At 39.6% G+C, this 22,361-nt stretch overlaps 1 protein-coding gene and 1 long non-coding RNA gene across 3 annotated transcripts in view; one reads left to right on the top strand and one right to left on the bottom strand.

The window, feature by feature from the left end:
• Positions 1 to 6,995: 6,995 nt before the first annotated feature.
• LOC107183719 lies at positions 6,996 to 8,030 on the bottom strand. The gene is made up of 2 exons (XR_001514525.1): positions 7,341 to 8,030; positions 6,996 to 7,229 (listed from the first exon to the last, which is right to left on the bottom strand). It is a non-coding gene; the product is annotated as an uncharacterized LOC107183719 (long non-coding RNA).
• Positions 8,031 to 12,340: 4,310 nt separating this feature from the next.
• RBKS (ribokinase) overlaps positions 12,341 to 22,361 on the top strand; it is a 64,326-nt gene continuing 54,305 nt past the window's right edge. For both annotated transcript variants that reach the window (XM_015566353.1, XM_015566354.1), the window contains exons 1-3: positions 12,341 to 12,638; positions 13,645 to 13,767; positions 17,114 to 17,246. In XM_015566353.1, the coding sequence (XP_015421839.1) occupies positions 17,235 to 17,246 (12 nt within the window). In that variant the 5' untranslated portion in view covers positions 12,341 to 12,638; positions 13,645 to 13,767; positions 17,114 to 17,234. The remainder of the gene's footprint in view (positions 12,639 to 13,644; positions 13,768 to 17,113; positions 17,247 to 22,361) is intronic.

Raw genomic sequence — 22,361 nt, forward strand, 5'->3', positions numbered from 1 at the left:
GCGGGTGAACTGTGCGGGCTTTTGGAGTGAGTTGCAGGTTCCCCCAGCCCGCAGGGTGCCTGATGGGCTGCAGGAGGTAGGGTTAGTGTGTCAGGTGAGGGGACATTGTGGCCAGGGCGTCGTGAACGCGCTAATGGTCCTGGAAGCGCCTCCAAAGCCCTCCTCCTGGTTTCCTGGCCAGGCTGCTGAGCCTCCCCTGCCCCTCATTACCCCCCGAGCGGCCGAGTGAGTTTGGCCAAGTCATTTTACCCCCCAGAATGTGATGCGCCTCCCTGAGCTGTTGGGAGGACTAAACGAAGTAAAGGGTTTTGCCTGGAGCCCTATCCAAGCTGGGTATTCTTGTCTGAGCTTCTATAAAATGAGTGGAGCCAGAGGTCAAAGAGGCGATCAGTCACCTTTAGCCATATTGATTGTTGGCATCCCTGCAGCATTACATATTTACAACTTATTTTACAGTATCTAGTAACCATGGATGGCAACACAAATGTGCGTCAAATAAAACCCGGTAAACACAATATTTAATCCATTTTTAAAAATATTTTTGTCTGTTTTAAATATATTTTTATCGATTTCAGAGGAAGGGAGACAGAGAGAGAGATGGAAACATCAAAGATGAGAGACAAACGGCTGCCTCCTGCATGCCCACACTGAGTATGGAGCCCTCAACCCAGCCATGTGCCTTGATTGGGAACCCATCAATGACCTACTGGTTCATAGGTCGATGCTCAACCACGGAGTCACACCGGCCGGGCTACATCCATTTTTTCAAGTGATCAAATCATGGCCCTAGCTGGTTTGGCCCAGTGGACAGAGCCTCTGCCTCCTTTGGGTCAAGGGCACATGCCCGCGCTCAGGGCTCCAACCCCAGTGGGAGGCGTGTGGGAGGCAGCCAATCAATGATTCTCCCTCATCATTTATGTTTCTATCTCTCTCTCCCCTCTCCCTTCCACTCTGAAATCAATAAAAAATATATATTTTTTTAAAGTGATCAAATCATGGAAGAATGGTTGATGCGGTTAGATAGGGAGAGCCTTTCAATTTATCTTTTATGAAAATGGCTTTTTTTATTATAAAAGTAGTATTCATTGTTTTAAAAAAAAGTAAAAGGATCAGGTATTCCAAGAAAATCGTACCACCCAGATTGCTTCAGTTTAATATTTGGTGAATAGCTTTTCAGATATAATGCTATTTTTATATTATAAAAATAAAAAATGATCAGGCATTACTGCAGTAAGACCTCATCTGTCCTGCAACCTTGCTTTTCCAAAAGATAGCAGAGAACCTAGAAATAAATAAAAAGACCTTGGAACAATCAAAACAAGTCACCAAATCCCAGCACCAAGCCACCTTTGTTGTTTTTTTTAACCTGGAAAATAGCTCTAAGGTTTTCATATAACCAATTTAATCTTATGTAGCTTAAAATGTTTATAAGCTCAAATTTCCAGGCCAAAATTAGAAAAAAATGGAGAGTAAAGGGGAGAGACTGCTAGGGGTAGATAATAGTGATTGCCCAAAACCTGAAAGTGAATGGGAGAGTGTAACAACCAACAAAAGAATTTTAAATGCCAGTAGCCCTTGTTTTCCCACAAATATTTGAGCTACCTTGTCAGACACTGTGCCAACATAGATGTCCTTCCTTTGGTGACAGCGCATAACATTCAGCCTAGTTGTGAAGAGGCCTACACATCTTTTTGTAGAGCAAGAGTCAGCAAACCTTTCTGTAAAGAGCCATATAGTAAGTATATAAGGTCTATTCTTTAAAAAAAAAAAAAAACTCAAAATGTAAAAACTATTCCTATCCCCCCAGGTCTTGTAAAAACAGCCTTCAGGCCATAGTTTGCTGACTGTTCTCAGAGCATCACTGTCTTACAGCCCACTATAGTAACTAATGTTAGTCATATGACTTTTCAAGAAAAGACAATATGGTACCCGTTAAATTTTATATAAAAGTAGGGCATGTGTTTTTTAGAAGCCGTTCCATCAAATATATTGAAAGCTTGTTACCTAAAGGAATAAATCTTCAATAAACCTTCAGATATCTAAAGTAATAGATTACTTAGAAAATCCATCTGGCGAAATTTTTACCACAGGTAAAGATGCAGAAGAGTAAGAAAGCTAAACAAGTTTCCCAAGTAACCTACCTAAAAGTGTCAGGGTTAAAATTCAGAGCCACTTTCTTGTTACACTACATAAGGGCTTTCTGTGAAGCTTGACCCTCAGATATTAAAGATAAATTACTGTACTTCCTAAAATGAATACTCTTTTAACGTTGGGGATTTATAATCCTCAGGTCTAAAGATAGAAATAAAATAAGGAATAGTACTGAAGATACTAAGTTTAACTGTACACCCATGCCTATATTGTAGAATCACTAGAAACAAAACTACTTCAGCAACTAAGCCCTCTTGGATGGCATCCAAGTCCAACTCACTTTATACATTACATTACTGTGTGCCAGACACAGCTAATTCCATCAGTGAGCTACTTTTAATTCATTTCTAATTTTAGTCCTCTATGAAGAGTAAGTCCTGCAGTAATAATTTTTTAAAAATCATTAGCTCATCTAACATGGCCAATAGTGAATATTATTTAATACCTACCTGTATTTATCACTCTTCTCTTCCTTCTTGAGCACTCTTCTCTGAAGTTCCACATTGCTAACTCAAGCCTCCTCTTGTGGAAAATGAAGTCCGTTCTTCCAAAGACAGATTACCATGAAAAACCAATAACACATGGACTTTTTTAGGCATGAGGCTCACAGGTCTTGGCTAATGATGCTTTCACTAATAATCTTTATTTCTTATGACATGTATCACACATTTTTTCAATTATTCATTCAACAGATATTTTACACTATGTGCCAAGCACTTTACTAGCTGCAAAGGACACAACAATGAAAAACACAGCCAGAAACCCCAGCCTCGTGGAGCTTACATCCTAGTGGGAGAGACAGAATCAGTGGAAATAAGTAAAATGCGTAGAATGTAGATAAATGCTCAGGAGGAAAATAAAGCACAAAGGCGGGGTGGGAGTACTAATTTCAGATCATTGGCCAAAAGCCTCGCGGAGAAGCTGGTTTTGAGTAAAGACCTAAAGGAGGAAAGGAAGCAAACCATACAGATACCTGAGGCTTCCCATTGGCAAAGACCCGGAGGCGGGACCATGCCTCTTATGATCAGTGAACAAGGAGCTCCGTGTAGCTGAAGAAGAAAGTGGATGATTAAAAGACATTGGCTCGTATCCTGAATGAAATGAAAATCCATTGGCAAATCTGAGCAGAGGAGTGACATAATGTGACTTACATTTTAATATAATCACCTGGGAGCTATGTGAGAATGGACAGGAGGAAGGCAAGGGCAGAAGCAGGGAGGCCAGTTCAGGGCCGTTCACAACAATCTAGGCAAGAAGTGATGGTAGCTTGAACGCAGTGCAAGTGGAGAGAAGTGAGCATCTTTTGATTGTATTTTGAATGTAGAGCTGACAGGTTTTGCGGAGGAGTACATAGGTCAAGGTTACTCCAAGTTCTATGGCCTCTGCCAGCAGAAAGGGAAGTTACCTTTGCTGAGATACAGAAGATGGTGAGCAGAGCGAGTTGGGCAGGGAGAAGGCAATATCAGGCGCTTAGGATGGACATCTGAGATTTGAGATGTCTATTGGACATCCAACTGAAGACCACTAGATATAGGAGTTGATTTTAGAAGAGAGGTCCAGGTGGAAATGTAAATTTGAGAGTTGTCAGTGTATAGATGGTATTTAAAGCCGTGAGCAGGATGAGATCACCAAGGGTCTGAGTTTCTAGGGCACTCTAACCTTCAGAGGATACATTTTTTATACAATTTATCTCCTGTCTCCAGGTCTCTACCACTAAAACTTGCTTTGAGACAAGTCTAATAGAAACCCATGTTTACATTTCCATGGCAATAGACTATGATGTCAGCTAAAACCCTATGTTACAGGTTCCAATTAAAAGTGATGGCTTGGGAGATAAGGCTCATGTTCAGCCAAGCATCCACATTTAATCCCTGGCAAGTCAGGAAATGATTGCTCAGTTCTCCAGAGATTTTAATTGGATAGTGGAATAAGTGAATTGAGAAGCTTTTAGATCCAAAGTTGGATGAAACATTGGACCTGCATTACTAACAAATTTAAAAAACAGAAAAGAAAAGAAAAATAAGCTAAAATGTTACATAGAGTGTGTAACATGTACATAGAATGTGTTTGACATGTTACAGTGACCCTCTAACCTGCATTGCACCAGAACCCCCTTGACTTGTGATATCTAGAACATCAAAATCTTTTGCAGTCACAATTTCAGAGAAGCAAAAGCCAAAGGAATATTGGTCCAAAAAGTATTATGCTTTCCCAACATTAGAGGAATATAATATCCTATCTTATTCTTTCTGCCCCTTAAATTGTCTTGCAAGTTGCTTAGCAGTTACCAATCAACATTTACTTCAGTATTTTGTTAAACATGTTTCTGTCAACTGAATTCCCCTAACATCAGAGGAAATCACTTATGGGAAACTTGCTAATTTGGGGCCCTTCCAAGAAAATACGTTGAAAAGTAAATTACATATTACCAAGAGCACATACTGTGTGGTCCCTTTATAAACCATTCCGTTGCCAGCTCTTTTTGCCCTAGTGTCTATATTCTTGGGAGAGCACGGGAAGGAGGGCTTTGTGATGAAGTTGCTCCGGTATTTTGATTACTTGTACATAATGAAATACCGGCACTGCACTACGTTCTAGGATACCGCAATTAGTAAAACGTGGTCATTGTTCTTGAGGAACTTAGAGTCCAAGGAAGAGGCCCATAGAAAAATAGATCATTGTAGTATGATGTAAATACTTGCAGGTCCTGTGGGAACACAGGAAAAAGTTCCTGGATGAAATGCCTCCCGAGTCAAGTCTTGACAAATAAGCAGGTGCTAGCCCAACAAAAAAAAGCAAGGAGTCACAGATGTGGGTGTGCATGGGGTGTGCCAGGGACAGCAACCGCTGGGTCTGTAGCACATCAGATGTAAGGTGTTGACGAAGGCCCTTATTGCCCAGGCTAAGGTGCTTGGGTTTTACTCTGCAGACCCTGGGAGCCAGGGATAAGCTCCCGTACAGGAATGATGTGGTCAGGTTTGTATTTCACAAAGCTCACTCAGTGCCAAGGGCAGATTTAAAAGGTGGCAATGTTTTGAAGGTATCAAAGGCATTCTTCTTGAAGACTGGGAGACCTATTTAAAAGGTAAAGCAATAGTCTTCACAACAGATGATGAAGGCCTGAACTAGGACAGTAGTGATGGGGATAAAGAAGTGGGAAAAAGTTAAAAGAAATATTTAGGTGATAAAATAGTTGAAAACATCTGTTAAATAAAATCTGTTAGGTAAAACACATGAATCAAGCATTCGTTTTCTGGTCCTTTCTGAGCAAACCCTGAGCTGACAGTTAGCTTTCCCAGATTGACAAGATCTAGAAAGTGGAGTTCTTGGAAAGAGTCTCATCTTATGGAACAAAAGAATTCTATGCTTCATGCTTGTTGGGGGAAGACCACTGTATTGTAATTTATTTTCACTATTCCACTTTACATTAAACTTATTGGGGTGACATTGGTTAATAGGGTCATATAGGAATCAAGAGTACATTACTATGATACATGATCTGTATATTGCATTGCTTACCCACAACTCAAAGTCAATCATCTTCCATCACCATATATTCAGCACCTTTTACCCTCTACCACTCCTCCAACCCCTTCCCTGTAGAAACCACCAAACTGTTGCCTGTGTCTCTGAGTTTCAGTTTTCTAAATATTGTTAAGTGAAATAAGTCAGAAAAAGCAAAGGATCATATGATTTCACTCATGTGGAGTATAAAACAAACTCAGTTTTTACTACTTCTTAAATAACATTATTATGTCCTCTTTGATCCATCAGTTATTTAGAAACATTTTTAAAATCTCTTTACTCTAGAGGCCTGGTGCATGAAATTCCTACACGGTTAGGGTCCCTAGGCCTGGCCGCGATCAGGGTCGATAGGGGCTTTCTGGCTGCCAACCAGGGCCTTCCTTGACCGGGAAACCAGAGTTCCGCACCGCTCCCTTGTGGTCAGCACACGTCATAGCGAGCAATCGAACTCTGGTCTCCCACTTGAACACCTGAGGGGACACTTTGCATATTAGCCTTTCATATAAAGAGATATGGAACTTTTTAATTTATCTTTTTATTATTAACTTCTAACTTAACCTGTTAAGGTCAGAAAATATTTTCTAAACAGACTATTCTTTGAAATTTGAAGAGATTTTATAGCCTGGTACCTGGTTGATTTTGTAAATGTTCAATGTATACATTAGGAAAATTATGATTTAATAGGTGTTAGCCATGGTGTTTTATATATGTTCATTAGGCCAGCCTGACCTTTTCTCTGATTGATCTGTCAATCACTTAAGGAATTACGTTAAAATTACCAACCATGATGGTGTTTGTCAATTTCTCATTGTGTGTGTGTGTGTGTGTATTATACATACATATATATACTATTTTATTGGTTGCATTAGAATTAGAACCTTTTGCTGCTCAATTTAATCTTTCAGTTAAAGTTTACCTCCTCTTTATCTTTTTGTACTCTAAGGTTTTACTTTGGATGACTTTAGTAAAGCTATCCAGTTTTATTTTAGTTGCTATTTGCCATATTTTACCTTTTCCCATATTTTAAACTTTCTCAGTTCTTATGTTTGAGGTGTATGTCTTTACAAAGAGCACATAGCTGGATTTAGTCTTTCTGTTGGTTTGTTCTGTTATATTTCTTTTTAATGACTGTATTTTTTGTGTGTATTTTTTACCTGGAGAATATAATCCATTCACATTCAATGTGAGTTCTGATGTATTTTGAATTATTTCAAACATGTTATTTTATAATAAACTACTCTTTGGAATAGTTTATCAAGCTCATTAAGGTTGTAGAGCACAAGGAAGTCATGACGCTTTTTGTGTATTACCATAAAATATTAAGCTTAAGTTAACTATATTCATATTTCACATGAAATTACATTTTCTCTTCTATTAAATTATAATTTACAGAGTAGTGAGCCCAAGGGTTGAAGAAAAAAAGTCAAATTTGAGAACATCTGTTCATCAACCTAATTCCTTCTGAACTCTAGGGAAAGGAGCACCTTATTTGGTCTTTCCATCTTAGCATCTTGGTTCAGCTTGCACAACTCCAGTATTCTTCAGAAGCATAGCTACCAGAAATTACACAAGAAATTACAAAAACATGAAATATAGAGGTATCCAAGGAGCTTTAAAGACATTTGTGAATAATATATTTTAATGGGTTTTGGAGTCCGACCAACCGTGGTTTGAATCCTGGCTCTGCCATCTTCTACTGGGTGAACTTGAGTATGTTTTTTATCTAATTTTCATTCTCCTTATCTGTAAAATGGAGATCAAAATAAGAACAATTTTTTCATGGGACAATTATAAGGATTAAGTGATTTTGTGGTCATAAAGTGCTTAGTGCAGTATTTATCTTATGATAACCACTCAAGAAATGGTATCTGGCACAATTAATGTATTATATATTTTAATAAATGTTTATTGGGCACATGATGTGAATAGGCACAGTCTTAGGCCATAGTGATACAGAAATGATTGTGATACAGCTATGAGAAAAACATGCATAGATTGCTGGAACGCAGAGACAGGGCAACCACCCTCACTGTTACATTTGGACTCCCAGAGGAGTAACATCTGAGTTGAATTTTAAAGGATGCATATGGATAAGCTCAGCACGGAAACAGGGAAAGAACTTTCCAGGCATAGGGAATTGGCTATGAAAAGAGGTTTGAAATACTAATAAGATTTTAAAGAATGAGCACTAATCTATTATGACATTTAGTGGACGCTGCCACTCTCTCCCTTGTAACATCACTTAGTATCACAGCCAAAGAAGCCGAGGAATGGAATGAATTATATAGGTCATTTTTAATACAGAGTTTGCTCATATTAATAATGTTAAGTATTTATCTGTTATATCTACTGGTTGTCCAACATTATCGTCAAAATTGAGAGGAAAAAAAATCCAAAATATATAAAGAATTAATACAACTCAATAGCAAAAAATAAAAATAAATGCAAATAATCTGATTTAAAAATGGGCAGACAATCTGAAGAGACATTTTTCCAAAGAAGACATACAGATGGCCAAAAGGTACATGAAAAGATGCCAACATCAATAATCATCGGGGGAATGTAAATCAAAACCACAATGTGGTATTATGCCAGACCTGTTAGAATGATTATCAGAAAGACCAAATATAATATGTATTGGTGAGGATGTGGAGAAAAGGGACCCTGTGCACTGTTGATAGGAGTGTAAATTGGTGCAGCCACTGTGGAAAACAATATGGAGGTTCCTCAAAAAATTAAAAGTGGAACTACCATATTTCCAGCCATTCCTCTCTGGGTATTTATCCAAAGAAAATAAAAACACTAACTGAAAAGATACCTTCACCCCTATGTTCATTGCAACATTACTTACAATAACCAAGATCTGAAAACAACCTAAGCATCCATGAATGGGTGGATGGGTGGATGGACAGATAGATGGATAAGGAAAATGCGATGCACACACACAATGGAATATTATTATAAAAAGGAAATCTTGCCATTTGCAATAACATGGTGGACTTTGAGGGCATTATGATAAGTGAAATACGTCAGACAGAGAAACACTAATAACATGATCTCACTTATATGGGAATCTAAACAAAACAAGGCCATTGACATAGAGAACAGATTGGTGGTTGCCAGAGACAGGTGGTGGGAAGGTGGGCAAAATAGGTAAGAGGGGGTCAAAAGGTACTACTTTATAACTTCCAGTAAGTGTCATGGGATGTAATGTACTGTACCGCAAGGTGACTAGAGTTAATAATACTGTATTGCATATTTGAAAGTTGCTAAGAAAGTAGATCATTTTAAAAGTTGAGAGAAAGCTGATTGTCAAAGCCAAGTAGCATAGTATGGTTTAAAAGACCATAGCAATGGAATCTATTAAACCTGAATTAAAATTAAACAACCTAACAGATACGTGCATTTTGATAAACCATTACTATTTTGAATTCTCACTTTCTCCCTAAAACAGAGATGATAAGACTTACGCTAACACATCTTACAAATGTTTTGTGAAGCTCAAATATAATATAATCAGTTCTTGATATTCATGATGATGGGAATGCAAAAGAAGCATAAGCACCAAAACCCAAAAATAGTAGATAAATTAAAATTTGTATTAATTGGTTCCAGGAAACATTTTTGTATGCTGATTTATCCTTCTAATTTTATTTTACTTAGGATAAAATTAATTCCATTTGTATTTCTTTACCCTATACCAACAGATGGCAGGAAGAAGTAGCCTAGATAATTACAGCATGGTGACAGAAGTCATTTTGGAATTTAAAAATTACTAAAATTAATTGGCAAAACAGAAAATAAAATATCAATTTTGTAGTTGTCGCTTCATACTTTGCTTGTCTTCAATGAATTAAAAGGTTTTTTTCATCAGAACTTCAATAAATGCTTTAGTCTCACCAATTCCCTTTCTGCTCTATTTTTCTGCATCCTGATTTTTCCACATACCTTATATGCCTTCCTATAGTTGTCTAGTCCTCACTCCCTGAACTCCCATATACACACATATATTTTCCTACCCTCTCCTTTTGTAGCTTCTAGTTCCAAAATTAGCTCCTCTGTACCTTCCTTCCAAGTTTCTATTTTTTCTTGGGACTTTTCTCAGCTGGTAGTAAATATATATATATTCAAAAAATTATATAAAGGTATATTTTCATTTTTAAATATATCTTTAATATTTTGACCTATAAGCCTCTCCTGATGCCTTCTGTACTCAATCCTTTTCCCACATATTAAGAATGAAGAAAGATGTGGACACTTATTGTCCCCATTATTCTGACCATATTCATGTTTAATAACTGGTTTACTTTTCTCCTTGGGCTATAGTTGCCCTGCCTCACCTCACCATATGACTTATGTACATTGGCATCTATCATCCCAACTATCTATATGAGTGTCTTTTGAAGTATAGACCATTCATTCAAACAATATTTAATTCTGACCATGTTGGAGTAACTAGTACCAGACCTACCTTCCCACCATAAACAACTAGAAAATGGGACATATATGAAACAAAATATATGAAGCAGCCATTTCATCTATTGAACAACTTGTGTGTTATCCAGAAGAGAAAGAAAACACATAAGATGGTTCCAGGAGGCTCATTATTGGCCCAGAGAGGAAGAACTCAAGGAAATCATGGCACTATCCGTGAGTCGAGGAAACTATAGCTTAGGGAGACTCAGGTGGCTAGAATTTATGGGAATGTGTGCTGGATAGGAAGGAGCTAATCAGGGAAAGGTCCAGAAGTCTGCAAAGGAGTCCCCTTAAGTCTGTTACTAAATACTAAATGGAAATTCATAGAGAGAAACTCCACAAAGCTGGGCAGCTACTGGAGAGTTCTAAGCTGAACATTTCCCAGAAATCATATAGGAATGGGAGGTGCTGAGTTCTAACTAGCCAGAGAGCCTTCCGTAAAAATCCCAGAATATCCACAACTGAATAGAAGGGTGAACTGCCCTAAAGGCTACCCTAAACTCACCTTAACAAATCTCAAAACTATCCTCAGAAGAATCAGACAGATCTTCAAATTACTTAACTGCCTGGGGTGGGGGGTGGGGGGGAGTCTTACCTTTTGGAAAAATACAAATTAAGATATTCAATTATGTAATATTTGCAATATTCAGCATCCAATAAAAAAAGCATTAGTCATGCCAAAAAAATCAGGAAAATGTGGTCCATAACCATATAATTTACAAACCTCAGAAGTCAGAGACCTGGAGAGATTTAGAGATTTCTCCCCTGGACACATTAATTTACATTCTAGAGGTTGTAAACCTAGAGACCTGCCCCACCTCCTGAGAAGATTTCATTATATTACAAAGCAAAGGTCAGTAGGTCCTCTTCACCCTCTCTCCCTCCTCCCCCTGCCCCTTCCCAGTGGAGAGGAGGAACAGCAGCTGTGTCAGCTGTCCTATATAAATTCCAAAAATTCATTATTTTGAGGTTTCTCTCATCATGTTACCCTGTTGGGATTGGGACAGAGAAGTAATTAATGCAATTATGAGTAAAAGGCTGTCTCTGCTCCAGAAACCTAGTGTTTCTTGCCAGAATGAATGAATAAATACTTAACAGAAATTAAAATAGGAACCAGGAGGTCACCATTCTATTCAGGTCAGGGCGCATGCCCAGGTTGCAGGCTCAATCCCCAGTGGAGGGCATACAGGAGGCAGCCAGTCAATGATTCTCTCATCATTAATGTTTCTCTCTCTCCCCACCCTCCCTTCCCTTCCTCTCTGGAATCAGTTTTTAAAACGTTGAAAAGGATAAAATAGAAAGGGGGTATCTCCTATAAGGTAGCTGGTTCTATTCAGGTCAGGGCACATGCCCAGGTTGCAGGCTCAATCCCCAGTGGAGGGCATACAGGAGGCAGTCAGTCAATGATTCTCTCATCATTAATGTTTCTCTCTCTCCCCACCCTCCCTTCCCTTCCTCTCTGGAATCAGTTTTTAAAACGTTGAAAAGGATAAAATAGAAAGGGGGTATCTCCTATAAGGTAGCTGGGAAGGCCTCTCTGAGGAGGTAACATTTGAGCGGAGATGTGAATGAAAGTAAGCCATAGAAGACCATACCCTGGGAGAAGACCATACATAACTCATCTTGTTGGCTCTCCTAAGTACCTAGCCCAGTTATTCACACAGAAGCAGAATTTAGATAAATAAGGGTCAAGGATATGACATTCTGAAAGGCTGGCCACTTCTGGCTAGAGGATTGTTTTTCTATTCTATAAATTCAAGAGTAGCTACATCTTCAGGCAAATGACTTTTTAGCCATAGACTTGTTAGCTAGGAAAAGATCGGCTAGAAATCAAACTTCAGTTAACAACTGTTTTAAGCATAATTCATGTTTTACTTCCTTGAATAAATCATATATATGTCCACAAATTTAGGGTTAGGAAGCACGGCATGAAGTTTCAGTTGGACGGCTAAGTTCTTTTTACAGAGGTGGAAAGAGATACTAAGTTGGTTTGGAAAGTACTCTCCTCCTTGTAAATGTGGCACACACAAAGGCCGAGAGGAGCAGGTAGGGCTGGAGAGCACAGGCAGGAGGAATAATAAGTGAGCGCAATGAATTTTAATTGGGTCATAACTAATAGTACGATCCTTATGCTAGTTGCACGGTGTGTCAGAAGCTTGTAGCCAGAAGAAGAAAGGATGGAATGCAAAAGGCAGCATAGCCCCGGACTCTGGGCCGAACCAGTTATTAGCGTGACCTTTTTGGTCGAAACCCTTCTCATCTCTATTTCACCAGGTCATTCCTTTCTCTGCTATGAATCATCTCAGAGAATCTGTAACAAGCACATCATTGTCAAGAAGTTAAAAGCAATGATAAGTTGTTCTGCTAACACCTGTCAGTGAAATAACTCAGAGCACAAAACCCGGGCAATTGAAGGAGTTGACAAGTATTATTAAACCTGTTTTGCAAGAGAAGAAGCTGGTTCAAAGAGGGAAAAGCTGTCAAAGGTACTACAGTCAGTGAGAGGCTCGGGCCTCCTGCCTTGCACAACCAGGCTGACCCCGCGGCCTCCTGTGGCCCAGGAAACCGGAGGGCCAGCCATGAACAATTACCGGCGTTTCCTTCTGCCCAACTTTAAAATGCCGTGACCTTTTTAAAGCTACGAGTACGTCTTAAAATTCAAGCATAATCCTTATGACTGGTTTTCTCTGTTTGGGTTTTCTCCCTCATTCAGAAATTTATACTATGTTAAATTATTAAATGCTAGCAGTGCATTTCTCCCAGTACTGCTTCCTTTTTATTTCTTCTTTGCGCACTGTCGCTTGTCTGTCTTTGGTACCTTGCTAAACCTCGTGTTTGAATTGAGGTGAATCACAGTAATGCTTTCATCCAGGGGATGAGGCGTTGTGCAGTTCCTTCCTTGAACCTGAACTTAATTCCATGATTTCATTAAAGAAAAGACAAGGAAAGCCTGATTTAAAGTAAATTAGGATTTAAAATTCGGAAATGCTTCTGCCTTTTTCGTAACTAACTTTTTAGTTGCTCTCCACTCCACTCTGTTTACTTCTACAAAAAAATAAATAAGCAAGGAATAAACAGCCGAAACCGGTTTGGCTCAGTGGATAGAGCGTCGGCCTGCGGACTGAAAGGTCCCAGAGTCGATTCCGGTCAAGGGCATGTACCTGGGTTGCGGGCGCATCCCCAGTAGGGGATGTGCAGGAGGCAGCTAATCGATGACTCTCTCTCTCTGTCTCTCTCTCCCTTCCTCTCTGTAAAAAATCAATAAAATATATTTTTAAAAAAGGAATAAACAGTGTTAGTGTGGGTTCAACAGAAAACAGAGCATCAGACAAACGCTTAAGCGCAAATACTCTATTCAGGACTCGGACCCAGGGAGCAAGAGCCAGGGATGGACAGGGAAAGTGAAGCAGAGGAGTGGGAAGAGCCTTACAAAAATGCCTGACATGTTCAAGTTGGCCACCCCTATGCACAACTAGTTGCTCAATCCTGCAGGACGGCCTGAGGAACCAGAAACCCAGGGGTGGACAGGGTGGCACTGTTAGGCTGCAAGAAGCCAGCTGGAGCCCAGCAAGAACCAGTGGCTGGAAGCAGATGCAGGCAGGACAGATGACGGAGGTAGTAAGAATTGGTCTCCCATAACACACAGCTCTATTCTCGTTGTTTCCACTTCCGCGCAGGAGGATATAAAGGAAACATGAGCTCTTCTTGCTCCGCACCCCCACCCTTCTCATGGATACTTGTCATTAACATTTCATTGTCTGTGCTTTTACATATCATCTGAGACCATATACGTGTATCTTTTTTCCTTTTAAAAATATGAATTGGATCATACTAATCTTGTTCTGTGACCTGTTTTTTCAACTCCTGTGTTACTTGCATCATGGTTAGCTTTTTCCTCATCGTCGGCAAGTTGATTATGCCCTATAGGAAGTAGCCTGAAAAACACTGACTTTGCATTTTGGAGTTAATGCATTAGTGAAGGAATGATAGTATGAGTTCCAGTTAGATTCTTGCTTGTAGAAGAGGAACGCTGCTGATACTGGGCATGCAGTGGGCATGGTCTGGTAAAACATGGAATTGTCATCATTGCCAGACAACTGGTCATCCCTGCCAATCTCCTCCTTCCCATTCATCAGCACCTCCACAGCCTCAATTCAGAAGAAAGACTGGAGACTACACAAAGGAGACACGGAGAAGAGATGTAGGAGAGGAAAGATAATTTTCCCTCCACCCTTCTGAGTTCTTTGACCGAGACCCCTGTGATAGACCAATGAGAAAAACAGAAGTTTATTAACATGGGTCCCTCGTTATCCATGGGGGAAACCCAGGAAAAAATGAGTAACTCCCCGAGGTGACTTCAAATTCAGGATTAAGTAGCATTTTAATAGGGTAGGGGAGGGAGAGGTAGAGCTTTTAAGAAAGGTGAATGGGCCCTTGGAAGAAATGGGAGGTACGACTGTGATAGGCAGAGAAGGGAAGTTCAGGGAAAGCCTCTCCCTGCATCTGCTGTTTCTTAAGTGCCTACAGCTCAGAATTATATACCAAAGCGGCCTGTTTTGGGTGTGTCCTGAACTCCTACAGTCATATTTTGGGGTGGCATATTCTGCTACCCTTGAGATAAGGGGAGCCACAAAGATCTGTTCAATCAGCAAATATATTAACCCCATATAAGTGACAGGCACTAGAAATAAAGTGGCGAACAGACTGTCAATTGTAGAGAAAGTCTACAATTGGGAAAAGAAAGAGAAGAGTACGGCAAAGATTCAGAAGATAAAGAAAAAAGAATTCCCAAGGAGTGAGGAATGCCAGTAGTGGCTACACCAGTTCAGTGCTTGTGTTAATATACATTGTTTAAATCCCAGCCATCTGCTCCCACATCAAACACACACACACTGTACCTGATTTCACTTCTCTCCCACATACATGCATATCCCAACAATAATATGGTGATATGTTTTTTCATGGTTTGCCACAGTTGGTCATAAATACACTTGATTCAAACAAGTGGCTTGTGACCCAGATCTAAGTATAAATATAGTGGAAGTCATACATTTCTTTAGTGACAGTCTTACTAATTAAATTATTTGGCCTGTTTTTGCCACATTGGATAGTTTTTCTTTTTAAAGTTGTTAGGAATGTTGTTTATAGCAGCATCAATAAGCCAAGAATTCACATAGTTACTCAATCACACAGATTACTCATCATTGCCTGTTCATAACAGAATCCTAAAATGTTTAAGATTTCTGATGCAAATCAAAATCTCATCATCACTTGTCATTGCTAAATTAAATGACAGGATAATAACGTTACATTAAAACCATTTTTCCCTTGATTGAGTGCCTTTTTCAGAAGTGAACCTTGTAGATGTATATTTTTTTCCATCGGTACTATAAATGCGTTTAGAATCCGAAATAAAAATAGAATTGAAAAGGGGAGGAGTGGAGTGGGATGTTTTCAAATTATTGATGAATCTCTTGAATCTCAAATAACCCTATTTGACAGTGCAATGCTAGGGAATGGAGTAGCTTAGCTCAGTTTGAGACTTTTAGAGCGACATAAAGGAGGCTCACAGGTTGAACTTGGTCTTTATTGACACAATCATGCGTTCCTGCCAATAGGCATATGGCATCCCATTGCAAACAGGCTGTCAGTGACCTGTAGGAACTGACGTTGTTTCGTGACTCTTATACGAAAAGATACTGGTTTTGGATCGACCACAGTCTCTATTGGAAATGGACATAAATGTCTAACCTGCTAAAACAAAGTAGGTTCTCGGTTGACTTACCATGGTAAACTTCTCTCTTGGCCTTTCTTTCCTGCCTAAAGCTAATTAACCTTTTTGGTCAGAAGTACCACCTCCCCATCTGCTCCATCTGGCCCTTGGCCCACATCTTTGTGGCCAGTCAGCCAGTCCTCATGGCGCCGAGTCCATCTTCTTCACTTGCCCCTCCACCCAGAACTCCTTTTCCATTTTAAAGTCTTCTGTCCTTCAAAGACTTTGTTTCCTCACATCTTCCACCTGTACTGTTAGGAAAACCATGTACTGGAGCAAACCTTTTACTTGTGCTTTTTGCCTCATTTAATGCTACCTTAAGCAGTAATGTGTCAGTAATCACCTGTTAGTAAAAATCCCTAGTTCTTGAAGTTGATGAAGGTGTAGACTGAGACAACATTGGCTAACAGTTGACAATAGTTGAATCTGGGTGATGGGTATAGGGAAAAATCAATATACTATTTTCTCTAGTTTTATGTGTTTGGATTTTTCTGTAGTAAAATATAAAACTAAACTTAGCTCTAATCCACTTTTTAAAAATAGATGCTCTTTTTTTAGTCAGTGCATGAAATGGGTAATACAAAGGATGGATTAGGATGAAACCCCGAACTGCCATCCAAATACCCCACTCCTATCCCACCCTCAAGGAAACAAACAAGATTCTTTAGCGCCTGGGATTGCAGCTTCACTCTTCTCCTGAAGTCCTGAACATGATTACCAAAATCCTAGTTCCCTTCCTGCTTATTAAAGCAACCCGATAAATCTGGACAGAAGCACACATTACCTTGGCCCCATTTATTAAGTCCCTCTGTGAGTAAATCTCCGTGCTGGGCATTGAGAAGGAATATGAAGTTCCTTCCCTCTGAGAGTTCCCCGAGATGTAAAACAGGCTCCCCTGAATGGCCCTGATGCAGCACAGACCCCCGGAGCTGTCATCTGAAGTGGGGCTATGGTAGCACAGGGCAGTGGGGGAGAGGAATCCTGTCAGGCAGATGCATTCTCAAAAGTGATGCAAACTACTGAAGGTTGTCCAAAAGGAAAGGTCCTCTCCCTCCGCTGCTTCTGCCTGCGGTTCTGACTGCTTAGAGCTCCACCACACAGCCTTCCCTCTCTCTTCTGAAGAACTTAAAACTGACTGCAGTTACCAATGTGTGTGTTTTTTTTCCTTTTCTTTTTAACTTATGACAGTCTTACTTCTCGTTTGCCAAAAACCGGAGAAACCATCCATGGACATAAGTTTTTTATTGGCTTTGGAGGGAAAGGTGCCAACCAGTGTGTCCAAGCTGCGAGGCTTGGAGCAAAGACGGCCATGGTGTGCAAGGTAGGTGCCAAGCCCAGTGGAGAGTATTCTAAAGGCAAGAATATGGTTTTGGGGTTTGAGTTCACTGGTTTTATTTTTTTTTAACTATTTTTAAATGAACAATTCAGTGGCATTTAGTATAATCGCCGTGTCGTTCAACCACCATATCTATCTAGTTCCAGAACATTTCCATCATTCCAAAAGAAAGCTCCTTACATTAAGCAGTCGCTCCCCATTCCCTCCTCCCCGTGGCCCCTGGCAACCACCAATCTACATCCTGTCTCTATGGGTTTATCTATTTCTGACGATTTCCTATAAATGGAATCATATGAAATGTGACATTTTGTGTCTGGCATATTTCACTTAGCATAATGTTTTTAAGGTTCATCTACCTTATAGCAAGGATCAGTACTCCGTGCCTTCTGCGGCTGAATAGTACTCCATTGGCTATGCCACAATCTGTGTATCCATTTATCTGTCGGTGGACCCTGGGGCTGTTTCCACCTTTTGGCTCTTGTGAGCACTGCTGCTATTAACACGCATGGACATGTACTTGTTCGAATACCTGCTTAATTCTTTTAGAAGTTCATTGGTTATAAATTTTTAAACAGGAGAGAGTAATCTTCCTTGTTTTTTATATTCATTTCTACCTCACTGGATCCTCTGGGAAGTAGCAGTCCTCAAATAACACTGCATTCCCTGAAATGAAAGAGTTTCTAACTAGAGTGTGAGGCGAGGAGAATTAGTCTACTCTGACGGGTTTCTCTAGTTCAGGTTCTAAACAACAGTATGAGTCCTCCTGTTGTTAGCAGGGTTTTTTCCTTAAATATTTTTAATAAGATTTTTTTATTTATTATTGATTTCAGAGAGGAAGGGAGAGGGAGAAAGGGATAGAAAGATCAATGATGAGAATCATTGATGGCTGCCTCCTGCACACCCCCTACTGTGCCCTGACCAGGAATGGAGCCATGACCTCCTGGTTCGTAGGTGGATACTTAACCACCGAGCCACACCATCCAACTGTTTTTAGCAGGTTTTACGCAGCAACACAGCTTTTAGAAACTTGGTTTAATAACGGTGATTTACTCATCTCTGAGTTTTTTTCCCTCTACTGCTGTATCTTGGGTCAGAAAGGAATCTGGGCCTTACTGAACTATACATCACTCATCTTTAGGTGTAGTTTTGTCTTCGGGTATTTAAAGAAAACTAAAATACGTATTCCTATTTCCATCATCCACTGAAGTGATCTCAAAAATAAATCAAACAGAATTGACTGCCAAAGGTTCAACTTTTGCATCTTTAATGAAATTTTAAGATGCTATCATTACTGGTATAACAGGAAAGCTAGACTGGGTCTGCATAGTGGAGGATAAGAAAAATATGAGAAATTTAAAAGAATGAGTTCTCTGCTATGAACTGGGTAGATTTTACCAAAATGTCTCTGAAATATCACTTTCCATTGCATACAGCACTTTCTTCTCCAAGGGAGTCTTTAAATGATGCATAAGCTATACAATTATCACTTCATCTACTAATGAACTGTAGCTTTATTTCTAATTGATGTCATTAACATGACATAATTCTCATCTGGCTATTTGATCAAAAACATCTCTTGAAGCACAAGAAACCCTCATTTGCTAAGGTTGAGCTCTTGATAAATTTAAAATATCAATTAGTCAGCAATTAATTATTGACGACCAATATTATGTGCTAGGAATTACAGGGCTTAGAGAGGGAGCCAATTAAAAATGTTAGGCTTGATCCATCCTCTACCTGATTAGAAATTAAGGGTTTGGGGAGAAATAAGATGGTGCTGACTGAAGGGGCTTGGAAACTGGAAAGAGGATATCATTTCCAGGCGGGAAAACCTGGAGAGAGACTTGGGGTTGGAACAAGGTACTGAGAATAGCCATGGGGAGATGGGAGTTCCCTAGAACTGGAGCTGTTAAAGGAGAGAGATTAGAGAGCCCCCTCTTGCAAGTTTTATAAAAGCTATTCATTTAGCCATTAAAGTCAAAATTGAATGTCCCCTAGGATCTCATCCAACTCAAAGGTTTGCAGATTGGTTTTATTTTAGGTCAATTTGAGGCAGAGAGAGAAATGCAAAATAGAAATATTTGAATTGTGGGACTGACCTTGGGATATGAATGGTGAAACCATAGAAGTGGGTCTGAGGGGAACAGAAGGCAGAAGGCTGAGTTTGGGGAAATGTTCTCATTAGGAGGCTGGTTAAAGCAAAGGTGCTGTTTATTTTATTCTGGTGTGTGAATGATGGTTTATGTTAGCACCTGCCCAGTTCTGAAAGTTCTTTATATATAACATGTCCTTGACTTTGTCATCTAGTGTGTAGCCCTGTGGTAGAATTTACCTGGGGATCTGTACAGAGAGGTTAGATAAAACCTATACAGGATTACTTTGCTTAGACAACCTGAGACATTTAGATATGCAAATAGATTAAATAAATCCATAATATTCTTAGACTTTTTTTTCCCCAAAAAATATTTTATTGATTTTAGAGAGGAAGGGAGATGGAGAAAGAGATAGAAACATCAATGATGAGCGAATCATTGGCCGACTGCCTCCTGCACACCCCCTACTGGGGACCGAGCCCCCAACCTAGGCATGTGCCCCTGACCAGAATCGAACCCAGGACCCTTCACTCTGTAGGCCAACACTCAATCCACTGAGCCAAACCAGCCAGGGCTATGCTTAGACTTCTTCACAAAAAATAAAATCTCTTTTCTAGTAGAAGCTATTGTTACCCATTAATCATGCTATTTCTTCCCACTGTGAAATATATTTTAATTGAGCAAATTAGCCACACTGCTTTATGGCAGTTTTTTAAATATGACAATTCCAAGTAGAACCCAAAATCATTAAATTACTCAAGATAAAAATGAACAGATGGAACAAAAGAAAAACAGAAATTTTTGTATGGCTTTCTTAGCAACATTAACTTACCTATTACTGCCCTGCAAAAAATAAAATAAAATAAAATTCAAACTCTAATGAAGTAAGACTGTTTGATGGCTTGTGCAAAACATCTTATACTGAGCTAAGGAGAAATATTCATCAAGATACTGTGGCAAGGACCATTAAGCAGGAGTCCATCAATATGGGTACGGTGAAATGTGTACAATGGAACACCAAGTAGTTAAGAGTTGTATAGTCAGTATTTAACTGAGTCATGGGCCAAGGCGACAGTCCAAGGGTAACTGAAGATGTTGTTTTGAGATTAAAATCCAGGAAAATGAAAGTCTTCTTCGGAGGGCAAAGAACCTGCTAGGACACCTTTCCTAGGGCTACACCCAATTTAAGTGTTTCTTCCTCCTCCCTTCCATTGAAGCCAAACATAAGAGAGGAGGACGATATCTCTAACCATCAAAACCTGGCAGCTCAGGAGTTCTCTGGTAGAATACAGAGCTAAAGGTGCAGCAGCCCAGCATGAGCCCAGAGACCCTGCTTCCTGTGTAGGTGGAAGGAAGCCACAAGCAGGCATGGACCCACGCGGCCCAGATCGGAAGTCAGCAAGCAAGGGCCTTCAAGAAATTACCTGGTTTTGTTTCCTTCAATCGTGAGACTAGACTCTATAATATATGTAGTGTTTTCCATTCAGAATGGCCAGGAATGAAGTCCTGTGACAGAGGCATTACACATTAGAGCAGTGCCACCTACTCACAGGCCGCAGACTGTCACTGGACTGGACAGGACAGAAATTGAGCATAAACATAAATATTTAGAGCAATTTGACAGAGTAACTTTATAGCTGGTGAATAGAATATACATAATATTATAATATAAATTAGGCCTTGTATTTTGTATGACTTTGTTTCATTTCATTGTTATTATATTTTGCAAAATTATTAGTCTGCATAGATTGAAAATGAGAAAACTGAGGCTTCACAAGTCAGCTTGAAAAGCAGTGTATTTGAGTACCCATCGTCTTAGTCAAAAATTGCCTTCTATGTTAAGATTACAGTGGGACAATCAACTAATCATGCATTGAGATTTTAATTTTCAAAGATCAAAAATTGGGCACCAGTCTTTCCAGGTAACATTCAATGAAGTGCAATTTGTCCTTTCCTGACATCCACTGAAAGATGACTGGCTAACGCTAGTTGGCTACATTGATTGGACCCTAACCAAATACATAAAATATGCCTCATTTTAAAAGAATGGAAGAAATCATTGGATTATCACAAACCCACTCCCACGCTCAGATAAGCAGGCCTGATAATGGTGATGGTAAGGTTACCTTTGTATATTAAAGGCCATTATTAAGGTAAACACCATTTACCTGGGGTTTAAACAACCAGCAAGCTTAAAAAGCTGGAATTTTATGTATTTTTCTTTCATCTTTTATGATAAAGCCACAAATGGCAAGTTAAAAGTTAATATGCGGGATTTATTTTTAAAGCAACTGCTGCGTTTTGTTTCACGACAGCAAATTCAGCGTAATCGTCTAAACCTGCTGCTTATTTTAACCCTTAGCCACTGAAAGTCACAAAATATCTTGAATCACAGCCTAGTTTCAGCATTGATTATATTTTCCCGTATTCTAACTTTGAAAATCAGTAACCTGTTTTGATATATGTGATAACATTTTTTAACAGAATATTTAATTTCTTATGACCGCAGGTAAGAAATCTTGGTCCTGTATATTTTGACATCAATTATATGTTGATGGGTGGAATCACTCGGTGTTTTCTGCCATTCAAGGACTCCAAACAGCCCATTCCTCCGCCATTTTGAAATACAGGTGTTTACTATGATCGTGCTAATGAAGCCCCCTCCTCAGTGTTAGGCCGTTGTTCTGGCCCTTGGAAACCACTGACTGGCTCTCCCTCGATGCAGAGAGCCTTCCCCATGGAGAGAATGAAGGAAGCACCTCAGTACCCTTAGCTGGAGGAAGTGCTGCTGATAAACGCAGCCCTTTTGCTTTCCATGGTCCTCATCCACATCTCTCTACAGCGGCATTGTCCAATACAGCATCACTACCCACATGTGGCCATTTAGATTGAAGTGTAATTAAAATAAAACTAAAAGTTGAGTTCCTCAATCACACTGCTCCATTTAAGTGTCTGCATTGCACAGCTCAGATAACAGAACGTTAAACGTTTCACCATTGCAGGAAGT

Source organism: Myotis davidii, unplaced genomic scaffold, assembly GCF_000327345.1.
Source record: "Myotis davidii unplaced genomic scaffold, ASM32734v1 scaffold238, whole genome shotgun sequence".
Taxonomy (NCBI): Eukaryota; Metazoa; Chordata; class Mammalia; order Chiroptera; family Vespertilionidae; genus Myotis; species Myotis davidii.